Raw genomic sequence first — 27,444 nt, forward strand, 5'->3', positions numbered from 1 at the left:
GGTGCTTTGAAATACAGGATGCTATTTAGATTAATACCATGCCTGCTCCATTGTACAGGTTTAGAGAATCATGTACATGGTTTTAAGGTCATGAGAGAAGTTTTCACTATTTTTAGAGCCAAATTAATACATCATCTATTTCTTTGGACTTCAGTGACTGAGTCCACAAGCCAAAACCAAATCAAACATTCAATGTGAAATTTGTGGTAGCATTAAATAATAATAATAATAATAATAATGAAAAATACATATAATACATACATTTATTTACTTATTTTCTATTTTGGCGTTAGCTAGATAGATAGAATTATATATGCATTTATATATATTTACTTATTTTCTATTTTATGTTAGCTAGATAGATAGAATTATATATGCATTTATATATATATATATATATATATATATATATATATATATATATATATATATATATAAAAATGCATATATAATTCTATCTATCTAGCTAACGCCAAAATAGAAAATAAGTAAATAAATGTATGTATTATATGTATTTTTCATTATTATTATTATTATTTAATTACCACAAATTTCACATTAATGTTTATATATATATATATATATATATATATATATATATATATATATATATATATATATATATATATATATATATATAAAAAATAATATTCAGTACAGAAAATTAACAGCAAAATCTGTATTTATTATGGAAAATAAGAAAGATGATGAAAGAAAACAAGTCTTCCTTAGTCCCCAATATATTACTATACATACAGTATCTACTCTGCTTATGTAATGTACATGTAGGACACATACAGAGAGTAAAAAGGTTTGAATGAAAGACTGTTATACTAAATGATAAAAGAAGGTACACTGAATTTCACTTGAAACAAAACCACACTCACAGTATCACACAATCACACTGACATGCACTCTTGGTCTCTAAATACGTAGTGAAAAGCAAACTCTGATCATTAATAACAGAAATTGCCTCAGGCTCACTTCAGCAAAGGCTTCTGGGAGACTGAGTTTTAGTGGTGGCCCTTCTCCTAAGCTTTCCAACCACCAACATTCAAATCGAAATCCCAGTGCTATTGGAGGACTCTTCAAAACATCCTGCATAGCCAAACCTTTCAGCAGCCAAACAATAAAACTTCTCCTGTACATTTGAAGACAATTTCTGAAATACAGTAAACACAAACTATAGGAAAGGAATGTAAAAACTAGTATGCACTGATGAAAAATGATGGAAATATCAGATCTTGGTTACATAATAGTACACCAAAAAAAAAATTGTTTTGGAGTTTTTGGTTCAACACTCATTCACAAACCTTTACAAAAACATTAAATGACATTAATAAAACATTAAAGTGGATTAAAGAAAGAGAAAAATGTGCTTTGAATAATTTTACACTTACATACATATTCCCCCATAAATGTGCCTTCTACAGAGATCAAAGATAAAATGGATCTCTACAATATTAATATTTTTTGGTCCTGTATGTCCTCAGACTTAGTTCATTTAGATACAACAACAATGTAACTGTAGAACAATATGCCAGTAACAAGGAAGTATAGTGTTTTCCTTTGCAACTGAGTTTTTTTTTTTTTGTCTGTGGTGGTGAAATATTGACATTTTTGCTGGATTTTAAAGGAATACATCATGCAAAAAATCTAAATTTGCTGAAAAGGTACTCTCTTTCAGACCATCCAAGATATAGATGAGTTAGTTTCTTCATAGGAACAGATTTAGATTAATTAGCATTCATTTGCTCACCAATGAATCCTCTACAGCGAATGGGTGCCATCAGAATGTTATAGACTAGGTATTCTGTTATAGACTCTTATTCTGACGGCACCCAGTCACTGCTGAGGATCAGTTGCTGAGCAAGTGATGCAATGATACATTTCCCCAAATGTGTTCATCAAATTTAAATTTTGGGAAGAATAATTCCTTTAATGCCAACATGAAATGGCATTAACAACCCGTTTTACTTCTATAATTGGACATCTGCATGTGGAGGCTAAAGGTCAAATTTACCCCAAGAACATCTTGACATATCCCAATGGAAATGCTTCTTTGTAAAGATTAAACAAGAACCAAGTTCTTACATTTTGATGAAACACTACAATAACGGACATTGTCTTCTTTGGAAACATGCACGGATGAATCATGGTCCATTGGTCTAGAAGGGGAAGAAACAGTGCATTTAATTGCACGTCAGTCCATTGTTGGCTCTATAACCCTCTCCCTTCTCCTCCGAAAGGGTTTTTTAATCTAACTATAACAGTAGTTCTGCTAGATCCAGGCAGAGCAGGTCTCTGACCCGGCTATATCCAAAGAACCTGTAAAAACATTCATATTTAGAGATTAAAACAACACTTAATATCATAAGACACAGTAACTCCAGTGTGGGGGTAAATAAGCAACAAAAATAGACAAAAACCAAATAAAAACCCAAGACAGCAGTGCTTAACGATACACAACCACAGTTTTGACAAACACAACATTCGTCCAGTTGGTTCTTTCTGCCTAGAATATACAGTAGGCTCAAGAGTCACTGTTGCAAAATGACAAACAGAAATACCATATGATAAAGAAATAAAAAAGGGAAAGAACAACAATAAAGTCTAAAAAAACTAAAACCTCAAGTGTCTATGGATTGGAAAAAAAGCTCTTTTGAGTCCCAATGGAGATGAATATGTGAGTGAATAAATGAATGAATGAATGCCTTTTGTGAAATCTCATCTCTAGATCTCTCTCCTCCATTGGATTTCTACTGCTCTAATGACGCTACATTGTGGCTATAATGTTCCTGCTCTACTTCAGCGACTGGCGAGCAGTCAGAAGACTTGTATAACAGTTTTCCTCCAGGTTATTTCAGTAGAGCAGGTGTCAGTCATGAGTGGGGCGCTAACGTTCGCAAGGCCTGATACAATCTGTGAAAAGTGGGCCGGTCCGTGATGTCACGACTCCAGCAACGCATCATCAGCTCGAACAGAGAGGATGGACAGAGTGGTGGGGCTGAGAGAAAGATCTAGGGAGAAGGAGAGAGCAAAACATGGAGAAGTCATTCATTTAGTCAGTGCATTCATTTAGTCTCATCATTGCGAACCACTTTATTTCAGTTCAATTCACATCAATTTAGATTAATTCACTATTCAGTTAATTTCACTTTGTAAAAATGAATACCACATGCCCACATACAACTGTTTATTTCCAAAATAATTAATTTTTTAAAAATTAATTAAATTAAAAAATAACCCAGAGAGGCGCTTTAGGAGTTTACATACAGATACAATTTATTCTGTATTGTGTTAAATAAACTCCTAATCTGCTGCTTATTAATAATTGGTGAAGTAGTTGCTGAGTTTAGGTAAAGCGTACAGATGTAATAATAATAATGTAATAATAGGGATACTAATCAACTAGTTGAAGGTGATGTATGTAGGATTGAAACTGAATGGTTGAACTAGGTACTGCAGTTCAAATTTAAAAAATTTTTTGTACCCAAGCCCTCCTACTCCTTGACTACTTGACTGCATATGCATGTTGCCAGATTCCCGCTTGGACCCCTTTCATTTGCCAGCTTCCATGACTGGCAAATGGCAACCTGTGGTTCCAAAACATGATTGGGTAAACTGGTGGTGGGCGGGTTTCACAGACCAAAAAATAGTGGCCGACATTCCGGGCCGGAACATACATTTTCAAATGCAGACTGTTAAACAAGTATGTTATCTTAGCATGTTTCTTAAATATCTGCAAACATGCTAATGGTATTTTTATGCTTTAGTAGGGTCAAAATCCTACATACAGCACCTTTAATAGTGCTAATCGGTCCCCATACAAAAGTGTTACTAAGATTTTATGTATGTAAATTGTAAACTGTATCAAAATGCACTAGGACTCCCATTTTGAAATGCTCGTCCTTTACCTTCAGCTGCTTTTGAAAATTGAATCTAAAGCTTTGAAGACCCCGGGGAACCCCACTAATTTCTGTAAACATATTCACTCCAATACAGGGGTGCATTCTCCAAAAGCATCGTTAACCAACCATGGTCGCTAGATCTGTCGTTTCCAACAATTCGTTTTCAGTCAAAGATCAAATAGAGCAAAAAGATAGTAAACAAAAAAAATAGTAAATGTTCCACACAGCAGCATCTTAGAGATATCTAATCAGTTAAACAGCATAAGTTATTACTTCGCCACATGCGTGTGAATTGTAATGGCCCTACGTTGTTGAACCAATGTGGTTCAAATGACGAAGATGCAATCAATTTTGGTAAACAGTCGTGACTAGTTTGTTTCCGAAACAAGGCATCGTACTACGGTGGTTAATCAGTGAGGTACATCGTTGTTCAGGAACTGCACCCCTGTTCGATTCGTTCTGTTGAGTTTTTCCACTTAACTTCAGATTAAACTTCACAAAATGAAAATAATAATTCACTCACTTCGAATCAAAGTCAAAGTGAAGTTGTACCTGTCTCCCCTGGTTTCTGAAGAATTCACCGGTGTTCTCGATGACCTGTTCATCAGACAGGAGGCTGTAGGGCTGCTCCTTACATAAAGTGAAGATCTCCCACAGAGTTACTCCAAATGCCCACACATCACTAGCTGTTGTGAACTTCCCCTAAAACCACACACACACACACACACACAGAACACATAATGCACTGATTCAAAGGAACAAAGCCGCTGTAGTCAAATGTAGCAGTTAATCAGTTAACTTTTAAGAAGTCTCACCAAGGATCCATTGAACTGATTTAAATACAGTAATATTATGAAATATTATTACAATTTAATGGTTTAATGGTTTTCTGTTTCATTACATTTTAAATGTAGTTTATTCCTATGTTGCAAAGCTGACATTACTCCAGTCTTCATCGTCACATGATCCTTAGAAATCATTCTCGTATGCCGATTTGCTAATCAAGAAGCATTTCTTATTATGTGCCGCCTATTATTTTTGTGGACGAAAAGAAAGTTTAAAAGAAGAGCATGTCCCTCACCAGTAAGATGCTCTCCCAGGCCATCCAGCGTATAGGCAGTACAGCGCGCCCCTGTATACGATAGTAATCACTACTGTACAGGTTTCTGCTCATGCCGAAATCAGAGATCTTTATGGTGAGATGACGGTCCAGGAGGCAGTTTCGTGTGGCCAGATCACGGTGCACAAAATTCAGAGAAGCCAAGTACTTCATCCCAGAAGAGATCTGCACTGACATGTGCAACAAGTCAGCAGTACTGCAAAACAAAAACAGCACATGCATTACCAAATCAGCAAATAATAACTTGACAAAACTACTACTACTACTAATAATAATATTACCATATGAAAAAGACGAAAAACATACAGGTTTAAAACTGCATGAAGGTTGTACTCCTTTTTGTGTTGTATTTTTTTTTTAAAATCTGATGATAAATGCTGATGCTTCTTTAAAAACACAACGAAATGATTTCCACAACCCCGTAATCTGAAACATTTCCATCATAAATTGAGACTGGAAGGTTAAGTCGAGGAATTCGAAGGTTAAGAACGTTAATCTCGACGCTGACATGTAGAATAGCAATATTGACCCCTGTCTGGAGATGAAAGGCTGTTCTTCGTACTGATGGACGCACCTGACAGACGGAATGTTGTTGGCATGTGTGAGTGTGCTCTCGATCTCTCTCTGGGACAGGAACATGTTGAGGTCTCCGTTCTCCATGTACTCCGTCACCATGCAGAGCGGGTCGGAGCTCACGCACACACACAGCAGCTGAATGATGTTTGGGTTATTCAGACGAGACATGATCTTTATCTCCTTCAGGAAGTCATTTCTACGCAAGCACAAATGTCAGAAAGGTTATCATGGGATGAGGAGAAAGGTTAAAGGTCGACATTCATCAGTAAAAATCGAGCGACAACAGTGAATAAGAAATGAATTCCTGCTGTAAACGGATTAAAGCCTTGCTCGCACTACTGGATTTTTACCCTCCTGAGAATCAGAGCAAAAATCTAAATCAGTGTGGATTACCTGCTTCACCAATGAAACTTTGCACCTCGTGATCTGTTTTTTTTTTTTCCTTGATATATGTGTGTGTGCTCTGTATATTTATTATGCATATATAAATACACACACATACAGTATAAATTTTTAAAAGATATTTATCATCATTTATGTAAACATAACATATTTTTCTTAAATGCATGTATGCTCGTGTTTGGATTTACATACATAACAAATATACACAGTATACACTCATTATACATTATTTTGGATGCAGTTAATCACGATCAATTGTTTTACAGTATTAATATATATCTATATATTATAGTACTACATATATACATATACATATATATACACATATACATACATATGCATACATATATATATATATATATATATATATATATATATATATATATATATATATATATATATATATATATATATATATATATACATATATACACACACACACACATATATACATATATATATATATGCCTATTGTTTGTCTCAATCGGTCTGACAATAAAAAAATTTATTCTGACCAAATAAAACACATCATAATTACATAACCATTTCCAAACTTTAAGCAAGTGCTTCCCAGAAGCCTCACTCTATGATGCAACTTTCCAATCAATTGTTTTTTTGTGTGTGTTTCTTTCTCCTCAAACCTGGCATTGCTGGTGGCATCTGCTCTGAGTTGTTTGACTGCTACTAGCACCGGTCTCCCGTCCTGCTCCGGTAACGGTGCACCCTCTCCCAGGAACTCAGCCAAACCCTCGGCCTCACACAAATGCACCTGGAGACAGCGAAAGCAGCATGAACAAGGGAGAGCAACGTGATTAAACAGGGAGAGAGCGAAAAAACACTCGTACGGGATCCAGTAACAACCAAAACACCACAACGTACTATGATATTAACATTTTTTTTTTTTTGTTATTAAATTTTGCATACAATATTAATACCTTACTATGCAAATATTTTAATCACTGTACAAGCATATACACTAGAAATTAATTATAATTATAATAAATTATTATTTTTTATTTAACAAAGATGCATTAAATTAATCAAAAGTGACAGGAAAGGCAACATTTCTGTGCTTTTACAAAAAAACTTTCAATGTATGAAAGAATACTGAATTTTTTTTATTAAATAGATTCAGCCTGGGGGAGTATAAGAAACCAAAACCTCTGTATATTATACAGAACTGTTTGTCACAGTACTACGGCATTACTATCCGGCACCACAATGTCACCATAGTAACATAATAATCAGGGTAAACTGAAATAAAAATATTAGTAACACTATTGAATAAAATCCTTGGCTCTCTCTCTAGATTTCCAGTGTTTTTCTTAATAAAGCCATACATAACAGTCATGTGTGGTCACTAATAACAGGGTTTTCTGGGAAACACTGTAATTTCACTAAACAAATATCAGGCGTTGCAGCACTGTTTGTATAAAACCGTGTAAACAGTGCGCAAAAACATCCCAAGCAACTCAATAAAATAAAAGACAATTCAAGTGCATCCAGAAGCGAGCCAGAAGCGCTAAGAGACTCACCTCACCAAACTGGCCTTCTCCGAGCTTCTCTCTGAACAGCAGCCTCTCTCGTGGGAACTCGGCCACAGAGATGTCCTTCCGCGTCAGGGAATCTACGGTGAGGGCCGGAACGGCGTACATGTTGCTGCCGGTGACGCCCTGCAGGCTGATGATGTCGGTTTCAGCGTAGTGCGGCACGCTGCTCTGAAAACACTGGTGAGGGGTGCACAGGGTCACGTCAGGTTCGGCATATCCTCCGCTACAGGCTACAGAGGAAACCAGATGTCAGTAAGCACGACCAATCGTAGTTACATCGTGTCAATTCTTTCCCTTTGGATTTTTGTTTTATTTTCCCACCTATTTCACGCATTTCTTTCTTTGTCATCCTATTTATTTTATATCATCCGAAAATGTAATTTCTGTCATTTGTTCACCCTCATGTCGGTCCAAACCTTTTGAAACAAACAATCCATACTTTTCAATGGAAGTCAATGGGACCCAAAATTGTTAGGATCCACAAAAGCATTATGAAGTCGAAAAGGACTACAAAACAAATCCTACAATCAGTTTTTTCATTGACTTTCCAAGTATTATTCTATCCATATTATGGAAGTCAGATGGTACCAACAATTTTTGAAATATGTGCTCTGCAGAGGTCAATAAGACACAAAAAGTTTTGGTTTTCAGAAAAATACAACAGAAGTCAATAGAACCCTGAAACAGTTTGAAAATCATCTTTTGCGTTCCAAAAAAAAGTTAAAAAATACTTCAATCAATTAACCCTTCAATGGGAGTTTGGTGGAAAGGTGATCTGACCAATCATAACGTGATGTGTCACAACACATAAAAAAGCCGTATTATTGAATTTCTTTAATAAAAGACAAATTGTTTAAAGCTGTATTTTTTACACTGCATGAGAACATGATGCGTAGCGTGCAAGTGCCATTTTTTTTTACCAACAATCTAACAAAAATCTTAAGAAAAACATACAAAGTTGGAATGACATGAGGGTGAGCAACCTTTTTTTGAGAGCGGATTTTTTCCTTTAAGTACTGTATATGCTTTTAAAAATGTGAGATGTTGACAATAGTGTCATTAAAGCTTTGCCGATGATGATTGATAGAAAGAGGAAGAAAGAGAGACAGAAAAAGCAGAAGATGACAACAGAGGAACAGGCCAACTTCATTTTATTTCAACTAGAACCCTGAGGTGTCTGGGCGCATGAAACAGCAGAGTGTCAAAAAGTAAAAGACAATCTACCATCAGCTCTTACCCTTGAAATGTCCTTCAGTCTGGTAACAAGGTCAGGTGGAGTCACAGACTGCAAGCGAAAGATAAAGAATGCAAGAACGGAGGAGGAAGAAAGAAAAATGTGCACTGGCAGGCAGCATGCAAACTGTTGAGGAAACAAATGTCAATGAAATCAAGTTCAACAGGATGAAAATAGAGAGAATATTTCTTAAAGGATAGTACAAGAGGTTAGTTTTAGAAAAGACATGACGTTCTGATATTCAGTAATGTACTGAAAGTCTTCAAATTAGCTATGCTACCAAGGAAACATAACTAGGATTCATGTTCGACGTGAAGACGGTTCCATCTGGCAGGAAAATTACATTATTTTTGTCACAAATTCGAAGGCAGCTCAGTAATTTATCTTCGAATTATAGTCACTCCCAGTTTTTTTAAAGACATTTATTTAGAAAAATGAATACTCTTATTATGCAATGAGGCTCTAAATTGACCAAAAGAACAAAAGATCAAAAGACATACGTGACCCTGGACCACAAGCCAGTCGTAAGTGTACATTTTTCCATTTATACATCCTCTGAATGCTGAATAACGTTTTTCATGCATTATTTGTTAGAATAGGACAATATTTGTCTTAGATACAACTATTTGAAAATCTGAAATTCAATAGTGTAAAAGTAATTTTTTTTTAAAATAAATTTTGACATGGAAAATAAAAACATTAAGTTTATACAAAACTTTATATAATGTTTTTTTGGCTTAAAAATGCTATGTCACATTTATAATGAAAAATAAATAAAAAACAAATACTGTTCTTCTGAACTTCCTATTCATCAAAAATGATAATATTATAATTATATATTTAAAATATTATATATAATTTAAATATCATACATACTATGGGTCAATAGCTGTAGCACCTGTTTGGTTACAAACAAACAAACTCGTACAGGTTTGGAGCAACTTGGAAGTGAGTAGATGACAGAATCATACGTTCTGGGTGAGCTACGCCTTTAAGGCAATAAGTTTAAATGGTGGAAATGTTTTATTCTGGCTACAAAATTTGTAATGCTTCTTAAAAAAACAGTGAGGCAGCTCTCCAGGGTTTGGGACAGAGCTAGTGTGTGTGTGTGTGTGTGTGTGTGTGTGTGTAATGGATGGTACCAGAAGCTTCTGCGCTTCGCGACAGCTCGGGAAGTTTCCTGAGCGCAGCAGGATCCTGATACTGGGGGTCCAGCAGGAAGATCCTCTCATAGGGCGGGTCGAGGGAGATGCGCGGGGGCACCGGGGGAGTCTGCAGAATTATTGTGTCGCTGCTAGAGGACAAACGCACGGTCACCTCCTCCTCCAAAATACGCCTCGGAGCCTGAGACAGAGAGAGAGAGAGAGAGAAAGACACTATTTATGGTAACACTTTACAAGAAGGTTCATTGGTTAAAATTAATAAACAACTTTAGTAAACATGAACTAAGACTTCTACAGCTTAGTTAATGTTAATTTCAGCATTTATTAATGCATTATTAAAATCACAAGTCGTGCTTGTTAAGATTAGTTAATGTACTGTGAACATGAACATGAATAGACAATGATAACTTTTATAAAATGATCATTTTAATTAACTGACCTTAAAAAGTGTAATAAATGCATTATTCATTGTTTATTCATGTTTGTTACAAGGAGCAGTTCAGCAAAGACTGAAAATTTAAAAAAAATTTGCTCCAAAGCCATCCTCGATGTATATGACCTTCTTCTTCTTTCAGACAGATACAGTCTGAGTTTTTTTTTTTACAAATTAATACTGGCTCTTCCAAGCTTGGTAATGCTCATAGATAGAGGCCATTATTTGAAAGTACTGTGATGTAAAACATATCACTCAGCGTAAGACGCAGCTTACTCAGTCAGAAGTCAGCCAATAAGCCGGAACTAGGCTCTTTAAAACTTTTACATTTTATGCTACACAAGCATTTCGTGTATTGCTGAGGAGCATAATAATCAGTTTTATTAATACAAACATTATAGTACAGACACACACACACACACACCTTCTCCAGGACTTTGCAGACATATTGGCACCACAGAATCAGGAAGATGATCACCACTAGTAGAAGAATAATAGTCACCAGACAGCCAATCAGAATCGATGTACTGCCCTCTTCAGGAGAGCCTGGTTTGGGTGGATTTGCTGTAGTCTGGTCCTCTGTCAAACGCAGATGGGTTATTCAAGTTTAACACATGTTAGTACAGTAATCACGCAATTTCATTGAAAGCCAACAGGATGTGGCGGTCACAACCCATTTTACTTCCATAGAGTGACACATTTCCTTCATTTGTATTCATCCGAAACTGGCTGGATCCGGAAAAGCTGTCTCCGTGCGATTTCGGTTACGTTTTAAAAAAAGTGTACGGTATCAAATAATTTTATGTTGAATGGAGAAATGCAGGGCGTTATCGGCACAGTGACTCTTTACCTGTTTTTTGTGTAGTTTGTGGTAGTTTGCTGTTAACCTCGTAAGAAGGAGGGGTCAACAATGGGGGCTTCTGGGTAGGAAGCACATTAGTTGCTGCAACGGAAAATAATTCAAACAGGAAATTACTACATACTAAATTACACCCACTTAAAAAAATCCAAGTCATGATTTGGGGTCTAGTTTTACTTAAAGATTGCAAGGGACATGTGCATTTTATATATAAAGAATATATATATATATATGCATACAATATATAAAGAAATGAATACTTCAATTCAGCACGGTCATATGCTCAAAAGTGGCAGGAAATATATTTGCATTGTTATAATTTTTTAATCAAATAATCCATCTTTGGCGTGCATAAGACTCATGACCTCAAAAATTCGAACAATAGTGTCAGTTGAAATTTGAATATTGGAAATGATGCGATATTAAAAGCATATCACAGCTTTTTTTTAACAAGGAAATACCGAGAATACCAGTGGGATCGAGAGGTGAGTGGTTCATATTTCGTACCAGACTGAAACGAGATCTCGCTGAACATCATCCAAGTGTCAGCAAAGTAGAAGCGGCATCGCAATGCCGCAGCCGATCTGTGCTTCAGCGGGACCGTCACGTAACGCGCGCTTGGGTTCCTGTCGTCTAGAACGGTGTGAAACTCCACCGGTTCTGCTTCCCACTCAGAAATGAGGTGCAGCTTAAACACACAGGACACGGACGCGAAGATCTTCACCCCCCGAGAGAACATGTTATTACTGTGGACCTGCGAAGAGAATAAATAAGCGTTGATAACATTTGAAGGCTGGCGTTTGAAGCGGTTTGTGTGTTCGGTATAAATTAATCTTCAACTGCTTGGACCATGATGGATGTGGATTGGATTAATTGATTGGATTGAATTTTAAATAAAGCAGAATTTTAAATAGTATACAGAAGTTGAGCAATTATTCCTTAAATTAGTGCTGTTAAACGATTAATCGCGATTAATTGCTTTCAAAATAATACATAATAAATCTATAATGCGTGTATATGTAGATATGTGTACATGTAGATATTTTATAATATTTTATGCTTATATGTTCAGTATATTTATATATAAAAAATATAAGAATAAAAATATATACATATCATTTACTGTATGTGTCTATAATTATTTTACGTAAACAAGAACTTTTTTATTTTGGATGTGATTAATTGTTTGACAGCATCGCATTACATTGATCAAAAGTCACAGTAAAGACATTTTTAATGCTACAAAAGATTTCCATGGAAAAAAATTAGTTTTTTTAGAACTCTCTGTTCATCAAGGAATCCTGAAGAAAATGACATGCAACATTTTTTTAAATAAAAATACAAAATAAAATTGTTGAAATAAATAAGATGGAGAAAAATATATATAAATAAATAATATCAATATTTTTATGCTCTCCTATAAATAAATAAAAATAAGTAGATAAAAAGCAATTAAAAGAAAGTGGCTCGACTTTATTAAACATGTTATTTTCTAATATAAAATCATTACTTTGAGATTATGCACCTAAACCACCCAATCCACAGACACTGGCATGATTATATACAGACACAATAAGCACTGCAATTATGGCAAGCAATCCTGCTCCAACATGTAATTATGTGTTATCATGTGTGAAATGTGGTGTATAATTAGTGCTACATTAAAACTGTCAGTCAACAAACACTTCAAAGCACATCAAGTTCAAATTACAGACGCTACAGAAGTAAACCAGAACACATACTGTACAAATGGTAAAGGGACGCTTTGGGTTCAGTACAAGTTGACTTCTATTAACAGCATTAGTGGCTGAATGTCAATTACCACAGAAAATAATCATGGTTAGAAAACAATTACATTGTCCCTCAGTTTACAAAATAAATTTAGGATAAGTTAAGTGAATTAACACAATATTTAAATATTGCATACTATTGTTAGAAATGTTTGGAGTGAGAATAATAAAAAAAGGAAAAAAAAGTATTCAGCAAGGATGCATTTAAAATAAAAATTACAGTGGCAACAAAATTGTTTCCTTTTCAATCATGATAATAATAAATGTTTTTTGAACAGCAAATCATTTTAAATCGTATCTGAAGGATCACGTGACACTTAAGATTGGATGATGTAAATTCAACTTTCGATCTCCGAAATAAATTCGATTTTAAAATATATTCAGACAGGAAGCGATTATTTTGGGTTGCAATAATATTTCCCAATTTTACTGCTCCTTATCAAAAAGTACTAGATTTGCATTCTGTATTAAACCCTGGTCCAGTTTACCCTCCTTACAGCCTCACACACAGCTCTTCTTTCACTCTCACCTTCATGGAGGTGAAGTTTCGTTGTCTGTCAAACTGGAACTCCATCTCCACATATCCAGGGCCCAAGCTGTCGTTCCTCCAGCCCACGTAGTCATATCCGGGCCACAAGCGGTCCAGTCTTCTCTGTACAAAGTCATCCTGACCGATCACACCATCCGTCAGCTGACCCAGACCCCCAGACAGCTTCCTGTGGGAGCAGTGAGAGACGGGAAGCACTCAGCTTTGGGCGAGGAGTGATTAGCATTCATTCTAGAACTTAAATACAATCTCGATTGTTCTGCAACAGAATGACTCTGAAAAAGCCCACAATTCCAGAGTTGACTCACATCAGCAAGTCAGGAAAAAAAAATAGGACAATGCAAAGAAAAACACTAGAGGAGAAGCTTTTACTTATATCATTCCAAACAAGCACGACTTTCTTTTTTTTGTAAATTAATCATTCAGGATTGGAACATTATTATTTTTATTCAAATTATTTCATTGGTATTGACTGCTATTAGATATTTCAGTGGACACACAAAGGTTTAGAATCAATTATATTTTAAATATTTTTTAAACACATCTTTATGCTCATCAAGGCTGTATTTATTTCACATACAGTAAAAACAGCCATATTGTGAAATATTGTTATATAATTCAAAATAACATTTTCTATTTCAATTTTTACATTTTAAAATATAATTTATTTCTGAGATTACTCCAGTCTTTAGTGTTACATAATCCTTCATAAAAAAACATGCTCAAAAAACATTATTATTATTATTAAAAGCTAAACAACAATATTAAACGTGATCTAGTCTTAAAATCAATTTTTAAAAAAAATATTCTAAATATGATCTTTTTCTGATGTTTGAATGTAAAACTGTCATTTTAAGATAATTTAATCAGACAAAAAAAAATTAATATCAGCTAAAATATTTTTTTTTTATAAAAAATACATTCTTTTTAAGTATTTTGACACTGCATGTATTCATAGAAGCAAACTTTGTACTTTAAAAATGCTTTGTACTTTTAACTTATGTGGATGCATATCTTATTTAATTTTTGAACGTGAAGGTTGAAACTAAACATATTTAAATATATTATAAATGTATGAATATACTTAATTGAAAATCAATGTTTACAACGTATTGATGTATTTAAAACCAATTCTGATATCTGGGCTTCCCCCAAAGCGAAGCATGTTATTTGACTCGTTCTGCATAAGATCCGACCCTCACCTGCGTTCCAGGGCCCCGTCGTACGTGGAGTCGTTGAGAGGTGTAATGGGATAGCCAGGAGGCATCATGGTCTGGCCCTCTGGAGAGCTGTACGCCGTCAGGCCATCTGCACAGCAGGAGAACCAGAAAACAGAGAGCTCCCAAACTTTAATATTGCGCTAGCTCTAGAATGTAATTACTCATTTCTCTTGGCTCACGTTTAAGGCACTGGAGTAATTGAGGTCAAACGAAACTAGTCACTAGGGGGCAAATCTACACGGGCCACATCTGCTCAGATGTGAGACGCCAAAACGATCTGATTGGGTCTGCAGCCCATATGCAAGTGTGAAGCTGAGGCGCTGTTAACACCCGATATTAAAGGGTTAGTTCACCCCAAAATGAAAATTCTGCCATTAATTCTTCTCCCTCATGTCGTTCCAAACCCAGAAGACCTTCGGAAAACAAATTAAGACATTTTTGATGAATTCTGAGAGCTTTCTGAAACCTAAAAAGTATTCTTATAGCTTGGTAGAATTATTGTTTTGCCGATGAGAGAGCCCGCCCACTCGCACTTCTGATTGGTTGTGATATTTGATTGATTCAGCTGATTTGATCAAACTGCTTTTCAATGGAATGCTGTCACAGGTTTGGAACGGGTGAATAATTAATGGCAGAATTTTAATTTTTGGGTTAACTAATCATTTGAGATGCTTTATGGTTGATTTAATGACAAGCAGACAAGGAGACATATTCCCATTCACACCTGCTGTTTTAATTGGTCACCTCGGTCCACTTTCCATCATTTCGGTCCTGAAATGATCTAAATGATTCGGTCCTGGGTCTGTTTTTGATCTAATATTGTGAAATAAGCTCACGCTAATTATTCATGAATGCAAAAGGAGACAACTAACAAGCAAGTTTCTGTCTGGTTAGCCACAAAACTGTGCTGAACACAGTGTGTTTTTGTTAGAATCGGGGCCTTGAAACCAAACTTAGGATTTCAGCCGGCAAAGTTTAAATCCCTTTGGCTAATGCATTTCAACAGCGCTTCTCGTAATGTTTAAGAATTAGGTGAGTAGGCAGAGAGCGGCATTTTTAGTAGCTGTTTAAAAGCATTCAAAAGCATCTAAACCAAGAAAGCAATCCATTAAAATGTTTTTAACTACCTCCGGAAGTGTTTGGAGTTTGTTTACATAGTATCATTGAGATAATATTATAGTTTTCAATAATATTTAAAAATTTAAAAATGTAAAAAAGTTACATTTTTTTTAATTCTTAAGCAATTTTGTGCATTTTTATAATTTATTTTGCAGTCATTTTAGTAAATCCGGATAAAATAAAGTAAAATGAGCAAAGTTTGCAACTAGCTACGATAAAATACCATTTTTATATTGGCTGTTCAATTTGATTTTATTTCAAATAACAAAAAATGTTTTATGGTTTTAGTTTTAGTAGTTTGTCTGCATTTATAAATGTTTCCATTCTGCAGGTTAAAAAAATGGAATGGATCAGGTTAATATTTTTTTGTAAAATATATATAATATTATGACTTACCCTGCCAGGCACATCCGAACAGCTCTACTCTCATACACACAGTGTGTAGGGCATCAGTGACGGGAATCAAGCGTAAGAATCGAGTGATGATGGGAGGATGGAGGTCTCTCACCACAGAGTCGTAGGTGTTTATATTGCCCATTATAGTCTGCAGAACACGTTGGTTAAACAGTATTGCAAAGGATCATGCTACATTACGAATATAGTTACAGCAAGGTGAGCATGCAGTGGTTAACATAATAAAATAGTATGGATAAAAATAAAGTTGACACAATCTGAAAGCATGCATAACAGGACACTTATGCTGAAAATTCAGCTTTGCATAACATGAATAAATCACATTTTAAAATAAGCTCATGTAGTTATTTGTGATGTATATTTTACTGTACATTTGATGAAACGACTGCAGTCTTGGTGAGCATAAGGGACTTCTTAACAACAATAACGCCTACCTCACTACCAAAGCGATTTCTCCAGGAGATCCAGCGGTGTCCGTCGCGACTGTACTCCAGGCGGTATTTGCGCGCAAACTCGTTGCCGGAGTTGCGCGCGTAACGACCCTGCGTAGCGACCACGGTGAGGAAGATGAGCTGACGAAGGTCAAGCTGAAGATACTGAACGTCTGAGGGCTGCAGTTGACCAGCAGGACACCAGGCGCCGTCCCCCTCCTCACGGTTTAACCTGACAGATGATCATTTCTCATTTTCATTTAGTTCAACACGAAGTACTAAAATAACTCAACTAAATAACCTCAAAACAATTAAACTTAATGAAAAGGAAAAAAATCCTCAAAATCACAACTACTAAAACTAAAGAAAATTAAAGCAGAAACAGACAATATCAAAAAATGTAATTCAAAATATTCTAAAATTATAAGAGCAAAATTCTAATGTTTTTTTCAATTTTCATTATATATATTTATTTATTTTGCATTATTCTTTATTTTTTTAGTTTTGCTTAGTTTAAAGTACTAAAACAACTAAAACAAAAATAACTAAAACAAAACTTCTAAAACTTTCAAAAAGTGCAGACAAAAAAATCTAATTGAAAATATTAACAATAACTATAACAATCCAAAATAGAAAGTAATTATTTGAAATTGTAATTTCCTGTAAAACAAATGTAAATATTTTTATTTAAGTATTTTTATATTTATTTTTGTTGATTTGAAATACTAAAACAAATAATAATTAAATCTAATAATAACAAATATATATATATATATATATACACACACACACACACACACACACACACACACACAGCTAGCTAAAACTAAGTCTGGAAGAGAAAAAAAATAATTAAAAATTATTAACAAAAACTATAATAGTATATCATATAATAGCAAAATGACGCTGATGTTACCTTGCATACTGAGGGCCTGTGGTTTCATACCACTGGCTGGAGGCAGAGATGTCATCGTTTTTGATCCTCCCATCCTCCATACCGAGAGGATAACGACAGTGAGCTGAGGACGTCGAAGGAGGACAAGGTCAGAAAGTGAACGTTTCGGTGCTGTCTGTATCAATACACGTTTGTGTCGGCCTGCTTTACGGTAACATTACCTGGGTCTATCTGGCCATTGATGTTTGTTAGTGAGATGGTCAGCAGCAGATAAAGCAGCATAGTGAGACCTCAGAGTCTGCCGACAGACGACACTACAGACTACATCTCTGAGGAACAGAAAGACACAGCAGTACTGTAGCTTCTACTAATCATGTGACAATCAAAAAACGATACCAAAGCCAACTGCAGACCAAAACAAGATCAATTTAAAACCAGAGAAATTGTTCAAGACTCATATTTTTGGACATACACTACTATTTAAAAGTTAGGGGATTTTTGGGGAAAAATGTATAATTTTAGTTAGCATGCATGCAATAAATTGGTGAAAAGTGGCAGTAAAGATATATATATATATATATATATATATATATATATATATATATATATATATATATATATATATATATATATATATATATATACATATATATATATATATATATATATATATATATATACACACACACACAAACACACACAGAGTTTCTGAGTTTAAAGATGTTTTCTTCAACAGAAAAAATAAAACGTGCATACATACATACATACATACAAACACATATATACATATACAGTATACCTGTGCGTGTATGTATGTTATTTTTCCTGTGCATTTTAAGCGTGCTTTTGTTTTATCTGGCATTGAAGAGAACGTCTTTAAACTCGGTAAGGGAGCCGACTGTAAACTCCAGATAAATCGGCACCCTGATGCTTTCATGCGCCGCGCAGCTGCAGAATCCTCTGGGTTTTCCGAGTCCTGTGGGAACCCACAGGTCAAATTAGCATCACTGCTATGCTAACTATGCAAACTATGCCAGAGCAGATGTGGCCGGGAACGATGGAGAATTCGGTCTCGTTCAGGGCGGGATTGTCATTAGCGACAAATAAAAGAGGCCCTTTCTTAAAACGCACAGTTTCATTGAGACTCTAATCGTAAAAAAAAGTACCATGCCATTATTTGCATGCGGGACTGCACAAAACTTTACGTGAACAATAATGTTTTATTGCCAGCAATTACTCATGCGTGCCTTATTGTTGCGCGTTTTATAAATGCGAGTCGGTTTGCTGAACATAAACTCAGTGACCTGAACATCTAATAAACTGTTTTTGTTTATTAGATAATCCGCCAGATATCTCTTACTCACAAACAAGCTGTAAAATAGCCATAATATTCAGAGTTTTTTTTAAAACACGTTATCCACATCTTCTGCTCATTATCATTAATGGTAAAGAAGAACAAACATCACGGTTATGGCTCATTCATGCTTAGAGATTGAGACAAACCCTATTATTTGCTGTATTAAATTAACATTAACTTCAGGTCCGGGTAGGGCTGCTTGATTAATCAAAATATACTGGTTATCGCTACACATTATTTAATGCTATCGTATTTATTGCTATCATGTAATGCTATTTAATGGGATGACCTGTAATGTGCATTTGGGGGCAAAATAAAAACTAAAATAAATAGACTGCTATAAAACTTGTACCATTCTTCAGTAACACTTTAGTATAGAGACTAATTCTCAGTATTAACTAGATGTTGATTAGTAGAGAGTATTCTACATCCCTAAAGCTAACCAATAACTAAAGTAATGGTTTAATATACTTGTTTAGCGCTAGTAGTAGTAGTATTTATAGTTACAGTAATGATTGATAGTAAAAATTAATAATATTAATAATTAGCATTAGGCTATTACATAGGGGTGTCACGATACACCGGTATTGACGATAACCGTGTTATTCAAATCATGAAATATCGACATTATATTAATTTAGGGTGTGACGATATACCGTTTTTGACGATAACTATGATATTAAAAATTAACTTGTGATAACTTGACACGTGAATTATCGACAGCTAGTGCCTGGTTGATCTCCTAGCCTTAAAGCTAACACCTGCCGTCGAACAAGAAAAAGATGCAGCACGCGCTCAAGAACCGCGCCGTCCAAGTAGGAGGCTCGAGGCTTTGTCCACATTCTGAAAAACGTAAGCTTGCCAGTATGGGAGTCTCTCGACTTCAGAGAAAACAGCTCCTTAGACCAGCGCTCCTCAATTCCGGTCCTCGCATAACCCCGCTCTGCATATTTCGCAAGTCTCTCAGCATACAACCGATCAAATCAAAGCGTATACACGCTTCCTGCTGAAATATCCTGATGTTCACTTCGCAGGGTACTTACGTTCGAATAGAGCAAACGTTTGAAGCGATGTGAAGGACTGTTCACTGCTTGGGTAAAAAAAAAAAGTAAAAAAATGATTTTACTGTTAAAGTTTTTATAGATATTGTGATATTTCCCAAAGGTTTTTATAGATATCGTGATATATCGATATTGTGGAATCTTTTGGTCACAAATTATGTGAATCTGTTGTTGCCCTAATTACTATTATTTGAACAGTAACAAGTAATATTAACAATTATTATGTTTTTCTTAAATATCATTTATTCGTTTTAGCGTTATTACTATTACCAATGATAGTTGTTACTGTTGTGGTAATAATGAAGTAGTAGTATTATTATAAAACTGTATTTATACTATAAACTATATGTACTATTACCCTACACAAAAACTTGCTCGGTATGATTTATAAGCGTTTTGAAAAGTGGGGACATGGGTTAATGGGTTACACACACACACACACACACACACACACACACACACACACACACACTAAACCACTAAACCATATATTTAGAATTTATCAGAAACTATTTTTCCCAAGGTGGACTTTGAAACCAACTCAATACGAACACCCCAGCAACACCCTAAAAAGCATCCTCTGGGTGTTCGAGGTTATTTGTAGGATGTTCCCGCTGTTAAGCTCTTCTGTGATGGACAATATTTATGCTCCTAGAAGAAAATGTCTCACCAAATACAAATAAGAAGCACCAAATCGGCGTTCTGCCGGCCAAAGCCCTAACCAAACTCCACTGCTCTCCTCCAGAGCCGAGGGCCGTGGGGGCCCCTCTGATAGCAGTGAGTATCAGCGCTGGAAAGACTGAGATAAATGTTAGTGTTGTTGTTAGGATAGACATGTTTAAGAGTGTGTCGAGTGCAGTGAGATTACTGCGGAGGGTCTCTCTCGCTCCTCAAACCTCAGACCGCAGGAATGTGTCTGATTTCATGAGTGCATCACGCCCCAGCCATTACCCCAGAGACAATTACACACAAACCATCAGCAGCCATTACAAGTTCAGGGAGTTTGGCTGTTATGAAACAACATCACAGACAAGCGATCGTGGCTGATTATATTGATTATTTTTGCTGTAGACGCGAATGATTCTTCATATCATTCAACTTGAGTTGTAACTTATCCCAGCGGTCAAACTGTTCCAGTTACAGCTTGAGATCAGAATATCAGACACTTGACAATGAACTTTTTGGTAACACTTGATTAGGGACCAGTTCTTATTATTAACTTCTTGCTTATTGGCATACCGGCTATTTATTAAAACTTAAAGCACATAATATATTTTAGATTCCTTAAACCAACCCATGAACTAAATTTAACAAATACCTTACTATCTGTTAATAAGTAGCAAATTAGAGGAGTTTATTGTGGCAAAAGTCACAGTTGATAGTTAGTTAAAGGAACCCTCAACTTTTCAAATTTTTCAGTTCAAATTTTTTAAAAAGTGGAGTGTTCCTTTAAGTTTTCACTGAGAACTGGTCCCCAAACTAAAGTGTGACCGAAAAATCACCTAACATCACTCAAAGATTACAAAAAAAAAAAATGACTGCAAAACATCAGTAATTTAAATAATATACTACGTTAAATCTGGCCAGATGTGTATATATTATTTGACATACACCACCAAGGATGCATTAACTGCAACCAAATATTATAGAAAGACAATGTAACAAAGGTGTCTATATAAATTTTTGTATAAAATATGTATAAAGTGCTGTCAAACGATTACTCAAATTTAAAATAAAAAGGTTTTACTTATTGTGTAGACATAAATACACATGCATGCATTGCTTTAGAAGAAAAAATAAAATTATATGTAAATAAATAGATAAATAGATAATGAAAATAAATACATATACATATTTTCAAAATATAAATTGTATATGTGTATATTTCTACATGCATAAATATACAAAGCGCACACACACACTCACACACACACACACACACACACACACACACACACACACATATATTACAAACAATAAATTGTATTTTGGATGCAATTAAATCACGATTAATCATTTAAGAGTAATACTAAAAATGTACTATGGTTTCTCCCAAAATTTTGCAGCACAACTGTTTTAAACATCAGACAAAAATCTGAAATGTTTCTTGGGCATGAGCAATTTAGACTGATTTGAAGGATCATGGGAGGCTAAGATAACTGATCTAATGGCTGCTAAAAATTAGCTTTGCATCACAGGAATAAATTACATATACTGATATGGAAAACATTAATTATAATAATGAAATGGAATTAATATGAAAAATGTTTTGCATTACATAACTGTAGTCTTGTTGAGAATAAGGCATTTTTAAATATTATATGCCTCTCAACTTTTGAACAGTAGCGCATTACCAGAATCAGTTTTTGACCATTACACATAAACATGATCGTGATTTGCCTGGCTCGTGTGTTTATCATACAGTGTGTTCTCTGTGTGTTGATGAGAATACCCCATGAGCCATTACGTAATACACTTGTTACGATGAACAAAAACACATGCATGCGCACGACCAAACAGACAAACGAAACATTTTCGAAGGAAATAGTGCGATACTTTACAGCTATCGCATGATATGGAGCTGCAGATGTAATGTGCGTACTGAAGGAAGAGGAGGATGGAGGTTGCAGATGGTTTATGTAATGTTTGGCTCACGTAAAGGCCTGTCCAGTGCTGGGATTCCAGCCTTCTTGCTCATCTTTCTAAGGGGCCTCATGTGACTGACTGGGAAACACAGCAAAGCAACAAAACAAACAGTGCTAACAGACTTATTGCTAACAGGGAGTATCTTCAAAAAAACACTCAGAATCAGAATAATTTAAAGGACGTATGACAAAACTACCAGGATTGTGTACTTTATTATTAAAGGGTCATTGAAAGCCAATTGAAGTTGATGAGATTCTTTAGGGTCTAGAGGGTTAGTTCACCCCAAAATTGGAATTCTGTCAATAATTACTCACCCTTCGTTCATATTGAATGATTAACGACAGAGTTTTCATTTTGGGGTGAACTAACCCTTTAATAAAAAGTGTATAACATACTTTGATTAAAATTTCTCAATGTTAGTGTAAAAAACAAAAATCGGCTCTGTTTTGCGCAAGCCATTCTAGTCCGTGTTGCTTTAAATGCTAATGAGCTCTGCTGACCCCGCCCTCTCTTTTCTGCCGAGTGACGAGCGGACTATAAACTTCATCCGTGAAACTGGCAATCTGCAGAGATTCACAAAAACCCGTCTAATCATTCTTCTGTAGATGAAGCTGGATCACTATTGATTCATGTAAACGCATATTATGCCCTCCCCTTCAAAATCAAAGCGACGGTAATCCTCTGGCTCATACGCCGTGTGTGAATATTGTGATATTTTTTAATGAAATCTAAGAGCTGTCTGACCTTTAATAGACGGCAGCACAACTGAAATGATCCGGGTCCAGAAATGTACTAAATACATCAGTCCATGTGACGTTATTAAATTACTCATTTAAGCATAATTACATTTTTTTTACATTTTGCACTTTTACTGAAAAGGATTGGCAAATCACATCGCAAAACCTACCCGAATTCCAGACTCTCACAACCAAGCACGTACATGCATGCACGCACGCACACTGAGAAAACATGCGAACCCCTGCAAGCATGCAGGGACGTGTTTGCCCTACTGAGCTACAATTAAAGGAGCGAGAGAAAATGTGAACCCGTTCCGTTCATTCTCATCTGCACGACATGGTTCACACACAAACACGTGCATCACACTCACATTCCTACGCGCTGGTGTTGAGGAACTGTAGTACAGTTCACTCGATGGCCTCTGCCGGGTCTTGCTGCCAAACATCTCAAATTATGCAACACAATAAACAATGTGCAGAGCAAAACCAAGTCGCTGGCAGCTCACCAGAGATAGAGAGAGACCGTACAAAACCACAGCCAGAACCGACATTAATGTTGTAAATAATCTCATTCAACAGCCAGTTAGTCAGGTTAGATAGACCTCAAGCGCGCTTCAAATACACCACACGGGGAATAAAACAGGACAGTAAAAACGGAGAGGTCTCAGCGCACCCAAAACCCAATGCTTTGTTGCCTCAAGGACAAACTCGCTGCGGCCACGACTCCGGTTGAAGAAAACTTAAAGACTTTAATCTATTTAAGGGTTCATGCTGAGACCTCTTTATTTTTTGAGCATGGAAAGAAACCACAGGAAAGAAGAAAACAACTAATACGGCAAGCAAATATAGACTGCATACTCTCCGGTTTATATGATTCTGAACGCATGAAGCGAGAAATGTATATTATGAATGCAATGCATGTTGTTTTGGATTAAGATGTCTGTCGAATACAGTTGAATAAATTATAAAATAACAGTCTGTAAAGGAAATACAAGTTTGCAATTAAAAGTCAGAAATCTCAATTTGTTTGAATAAACTAGTCTGAAAATAAAAAAATAAATAAAATATTAATTTGATGCTCTTTTGGTATATGAAAAGAATCAGCAGTTTTTGTAAAAAAAAAAAAAAAGTTAACATTTCACCAAGGCTGAATTTATTTGCTAAAATAAATACAGCAATAATGTCAAATATTATTACAATTTAAAATAACTGTATTGTATTTCAATGTCAAAATGCAATTTCTTTCGATCCTTCAAAAATCATTTTAATATGCCGATTAACTGCTCAAAAAACATTTATTATGAACATGAATATTTTTGTGTAAACATATATATATACATATGCATATATACATATACATACGCATATATTCTTACTGAAATTAAACCTGAAAATAGAACGGAGATGTGCAAACCTACACATTTTCAAGACAAATTTAACAGCATCATCATTCTTATTTCTGAGAAAGTACTTGGGTCAGACTTAAATTGCAAATAACAACCTTTCCTTTTTTTGCCGGCCATTTGTGCATAAGTCTTCTCAGCATTTCACCGTCTGTGATGTTACAATAAACATCACCCAGCCTCTTTAAATTCATACACATCATCTCTTCCATCCCCATTATGACATAACCGGAAAACAGTTCTGCACTGACCTCAAAATGGCTTCAGCAATCGGACCGTTGCCGATTCCGTCGAGCGTCACGGTCTGCAGTGACTTTCAGAGATAAACACTGAACAGAGAGCCTGATAATCAGACGCAGACAGATACGAGAGCCGCGAGCATGAGAAAATTTATGAGAAATTACGCTCAAGGCGTTTTTCATTTGTTAGGCAACATCTGACCTCTGCTCTGGCATCCAACGCTTTCTTGCATCACAGGAGAAAGAAAAACAGCACACTTCATAAAAAGCACAGAGGAAATAGCTGTTATAACCGGCTTTACGAAGATTAAACTCCCAGCTGCAAACGCCTTATCACTGATTAAATATCGCTAACCTGTCATCTCACATGGAGCGGGTGGATTTCATGAATTTCAAAGATCTTTCACTTTTCAAAGCAGCGGACTATCCATCTATCACCAATTCCTTATCATTAATAAACGTCATTCAAGGAGATTTTGCAGGTTTTGTAAGTCTTCTGTGAACGCTTCTTATACGTTCTCTGTTCGCGAGAACGATATCTACAAAGACAACCATGAAGATTTTGAGAGTCTACACCACTTTATCGTGCTTTATACAGTTAAAGTTCGCCCTAAATATGACCCGTGCCCAGGCTATCCAAGATGAAGAAGTTTGTTTCTTCATCAAAACAGATTTGGAGAAATTTAGCATTATCTCATGCTCACCAATGGATCCTCTGAAGTGAATGGGTGCCGTCAGAATGAAAGTTCAAAATGAAATTTCTCCAAAACTCATCTACATATTGAATGGCCTCAAGGTGAACACATTTTCCACAATTTTTCAGTTTTGGGTGAACTTTATGTTTTTCTACTGAGGAGAGCACTTTAAAGAGTCACAGTTGTCACAAATGGGAACATGTGGCTATTTTAAGGTTTTCTGAACAGTTTAAACATTAAAGACAAAACAATTCACGAAGCATTTCTCTACTTTCTATATTTTGATACACTCAAATCAAACACAAATTCAATCTATCAGAAGTTAGGAATAACGAATCGCGGAAAGGTCCGAAAGATTCGATTCTCAGTTCAATAAGTTGTCCGACTCACAATGATCCGAAACTGAAATATATATACAAGCATATGTATAAGTGCGTGTATTTATATTAAAATATAATTAAAAGATAAAATAAGAATTAAAATACTCGAAACGGACGCCTCTCCAATTTAATCTGTCGTCTGATAATACGAATTCTTGACTTGATCGACGCTCGGATTGATTCAGCCTGATTCGCGAACGAATCGTTCATACCGGTTAGTGAACCGACTCAAGAAATGATTCGTTGAATCGGGCATCGTTTGTGCAGAACGCATATTATAAAAAGTTGTAATTTTTTTATCGGCAGTAAAGATAACAGTAGTCATTTCTTGTAGTTAAAAGTAGGACATGCGCATTGCGGCCTGGTGTATAAAGCTGATCGTGAATGAGACAAAGCAGCAACTTTAACAGACAGAAACAAACTCTTCAAGACAATAAAGTGACATAACAGCCACAAAACATTTAACCATTCTATCGCTATAACCCCATCAAACCAAAAAGCACTACGTGAATGACATTGTCAGCGTACTCCAACTTTTTCACACGATCGCGTGTGAATAAAAGTTAACAAACCTCTGCTGGTGTCAAACAAAAGCGTCCAAAGTTGATAAAACAGAGTTTCAAACATCTACGAATCACCTCGAGTTCAACAGCAGCACGCTTCTGATCTGTCTGAAAGCAAGATTGTTTCTCAATCGCAACAAAGAGTTTTGGGAAAAATCAACAACTTCTGTGTCTTCAGAAAGGTCACTAACTAAATGAAACAGATTAAATACCTGTTTTGGGGATCCGGACAATAGTTTATCCCACCGAAGTCACATCCGAAAGTCAACGCGCCATTACAGATGTCGAGGCATTGTGTTCAACAGTTAATGTTCTTCAACACTGTTACAATGCATCGGAAGATCTGCTGCAGGAGAAGAAGAAGAAAAAAAAAAGTGATTTTTACATCACATCCCTCTTCCGGCCGCTCGAAGAAGGGAGCAATGGATGTAAAGCCGATCAGCTCTAGGAATTACTACACTTAGAACAGAAAGATATTATATTATATTATATTATATTATATTATATATTATATTATATTATATTATATTATATTAATAAAATAAATATATGTTATTTAAATTAATTTTAAAATATGAAATATGCGTATATTTATAATGTATATATAAATACACACACATGCATGTATATATTTAAGGTTTTTATTAAATGCATTTATATAATATAAATTATATAAGCATATATATATATATATATATA

At 35.4% G+C, this 27,444-nt stretch overlaps 1 protein-coding gene across 3 annotated transcripts; it reads right to left on the minus strand.

Annotated features, from left to right (window-relative positions):
• Positions 1-664: 664 nt before the first annotated feature.
• Positions 665-27,106, minus strand: ddr2l (discoidin domain receptor family, member 2, like). 3 transcript variants are annotated; one of them, XM_043239731.1, is made up of 17 exons: positions 26,958-27,106; positions 17,886-17,993; positions 17,686-17,788; positions 16,773-17,001; positions 16,321-16,468; positions 14,788-14,893; positions 13,568-13,754; positions 11,756-12,002; positions 11,240-11,332; positions 10,814-10,968; positions 9,936-10,137; positions 7,545-7,789; positions 6,651-6,778; positions 5,606-5,803; positions 4,993-5,227; positions 4,464-4,613; positions 665-3,020 (listed from the first exon to the last, which is right to left on the minus strand). In XM_043239731.1, exons 2-17 carry the CDS (start codon positions 17,944-17,946, stop codon positions 2,883-2,885), a joined length of 2,625 nt encoding a protein of 874 aa, XP_043095666.1. In that variant the 5' UTR covers positions 17,947-17,993; positions 26,958-27,106; the 3' UTR covers positions 665-2,882. The 3 variants fall into 3 exon arrangements, with proteins under 3 accessions (XP_043095666.1, XP_043095667.1, XP_043095668.1); XM_043239732.1 differs by lacking the exon at positions 26,958-27,106 and adding an exon at positions 25,120-25,197; XM_043239733.1 differs by lacking the exon at positions 26,958-27,106 and adding an exon at positions 19,884-19,976.
• Between the last annotated feature and the right edge of the window lie 338 nt (positions 27,107-27,444).

The sequence above is a fragment of the Puntigrus tetrazona genome, chromosome 5, assembly GCF_018831695.1.
Source record: "Puntigrus tetrazona isolate hp1 chromosome 5, ASM1883169v1, whole genome shotgun sequence".
NCBI classification, from domain to species: domain Eukaryota; kingdom Metazoa; phylum Chordata; class Actinopteri; order Cypriniformes; family Cyprinidae; genus Puntigrus; species Puntigrus tetrazona.

What these genes read in the sequence shown, in the direction of transcription:
- ddr2l (XM_043239731.1), bottom strand. Translation starts at nt 17,946, where the DNA reads ATGCTGCTTTATCTGCTGCTGACCATCTCACTAACAAACATCAATGGC. An exon ending in ACAGGCCCTCAGTATGCAAG is followed by an intron (nt 17,002 to 17,685) that starts GTAACATCAGCG and finishes ATCATCTGTCAG; the next exon opens with GTTAAACCGTGAGGAGGGGG. An exon ending in GATGCCACCAGCAATGCCAG is followed by an intron (nt 5,804 to 6,650) that starts GTTTGAGGAGAA and finishes GTGCTTGCGTAG; the next exon opens with AAATGACTTCCTGAAGGAGA.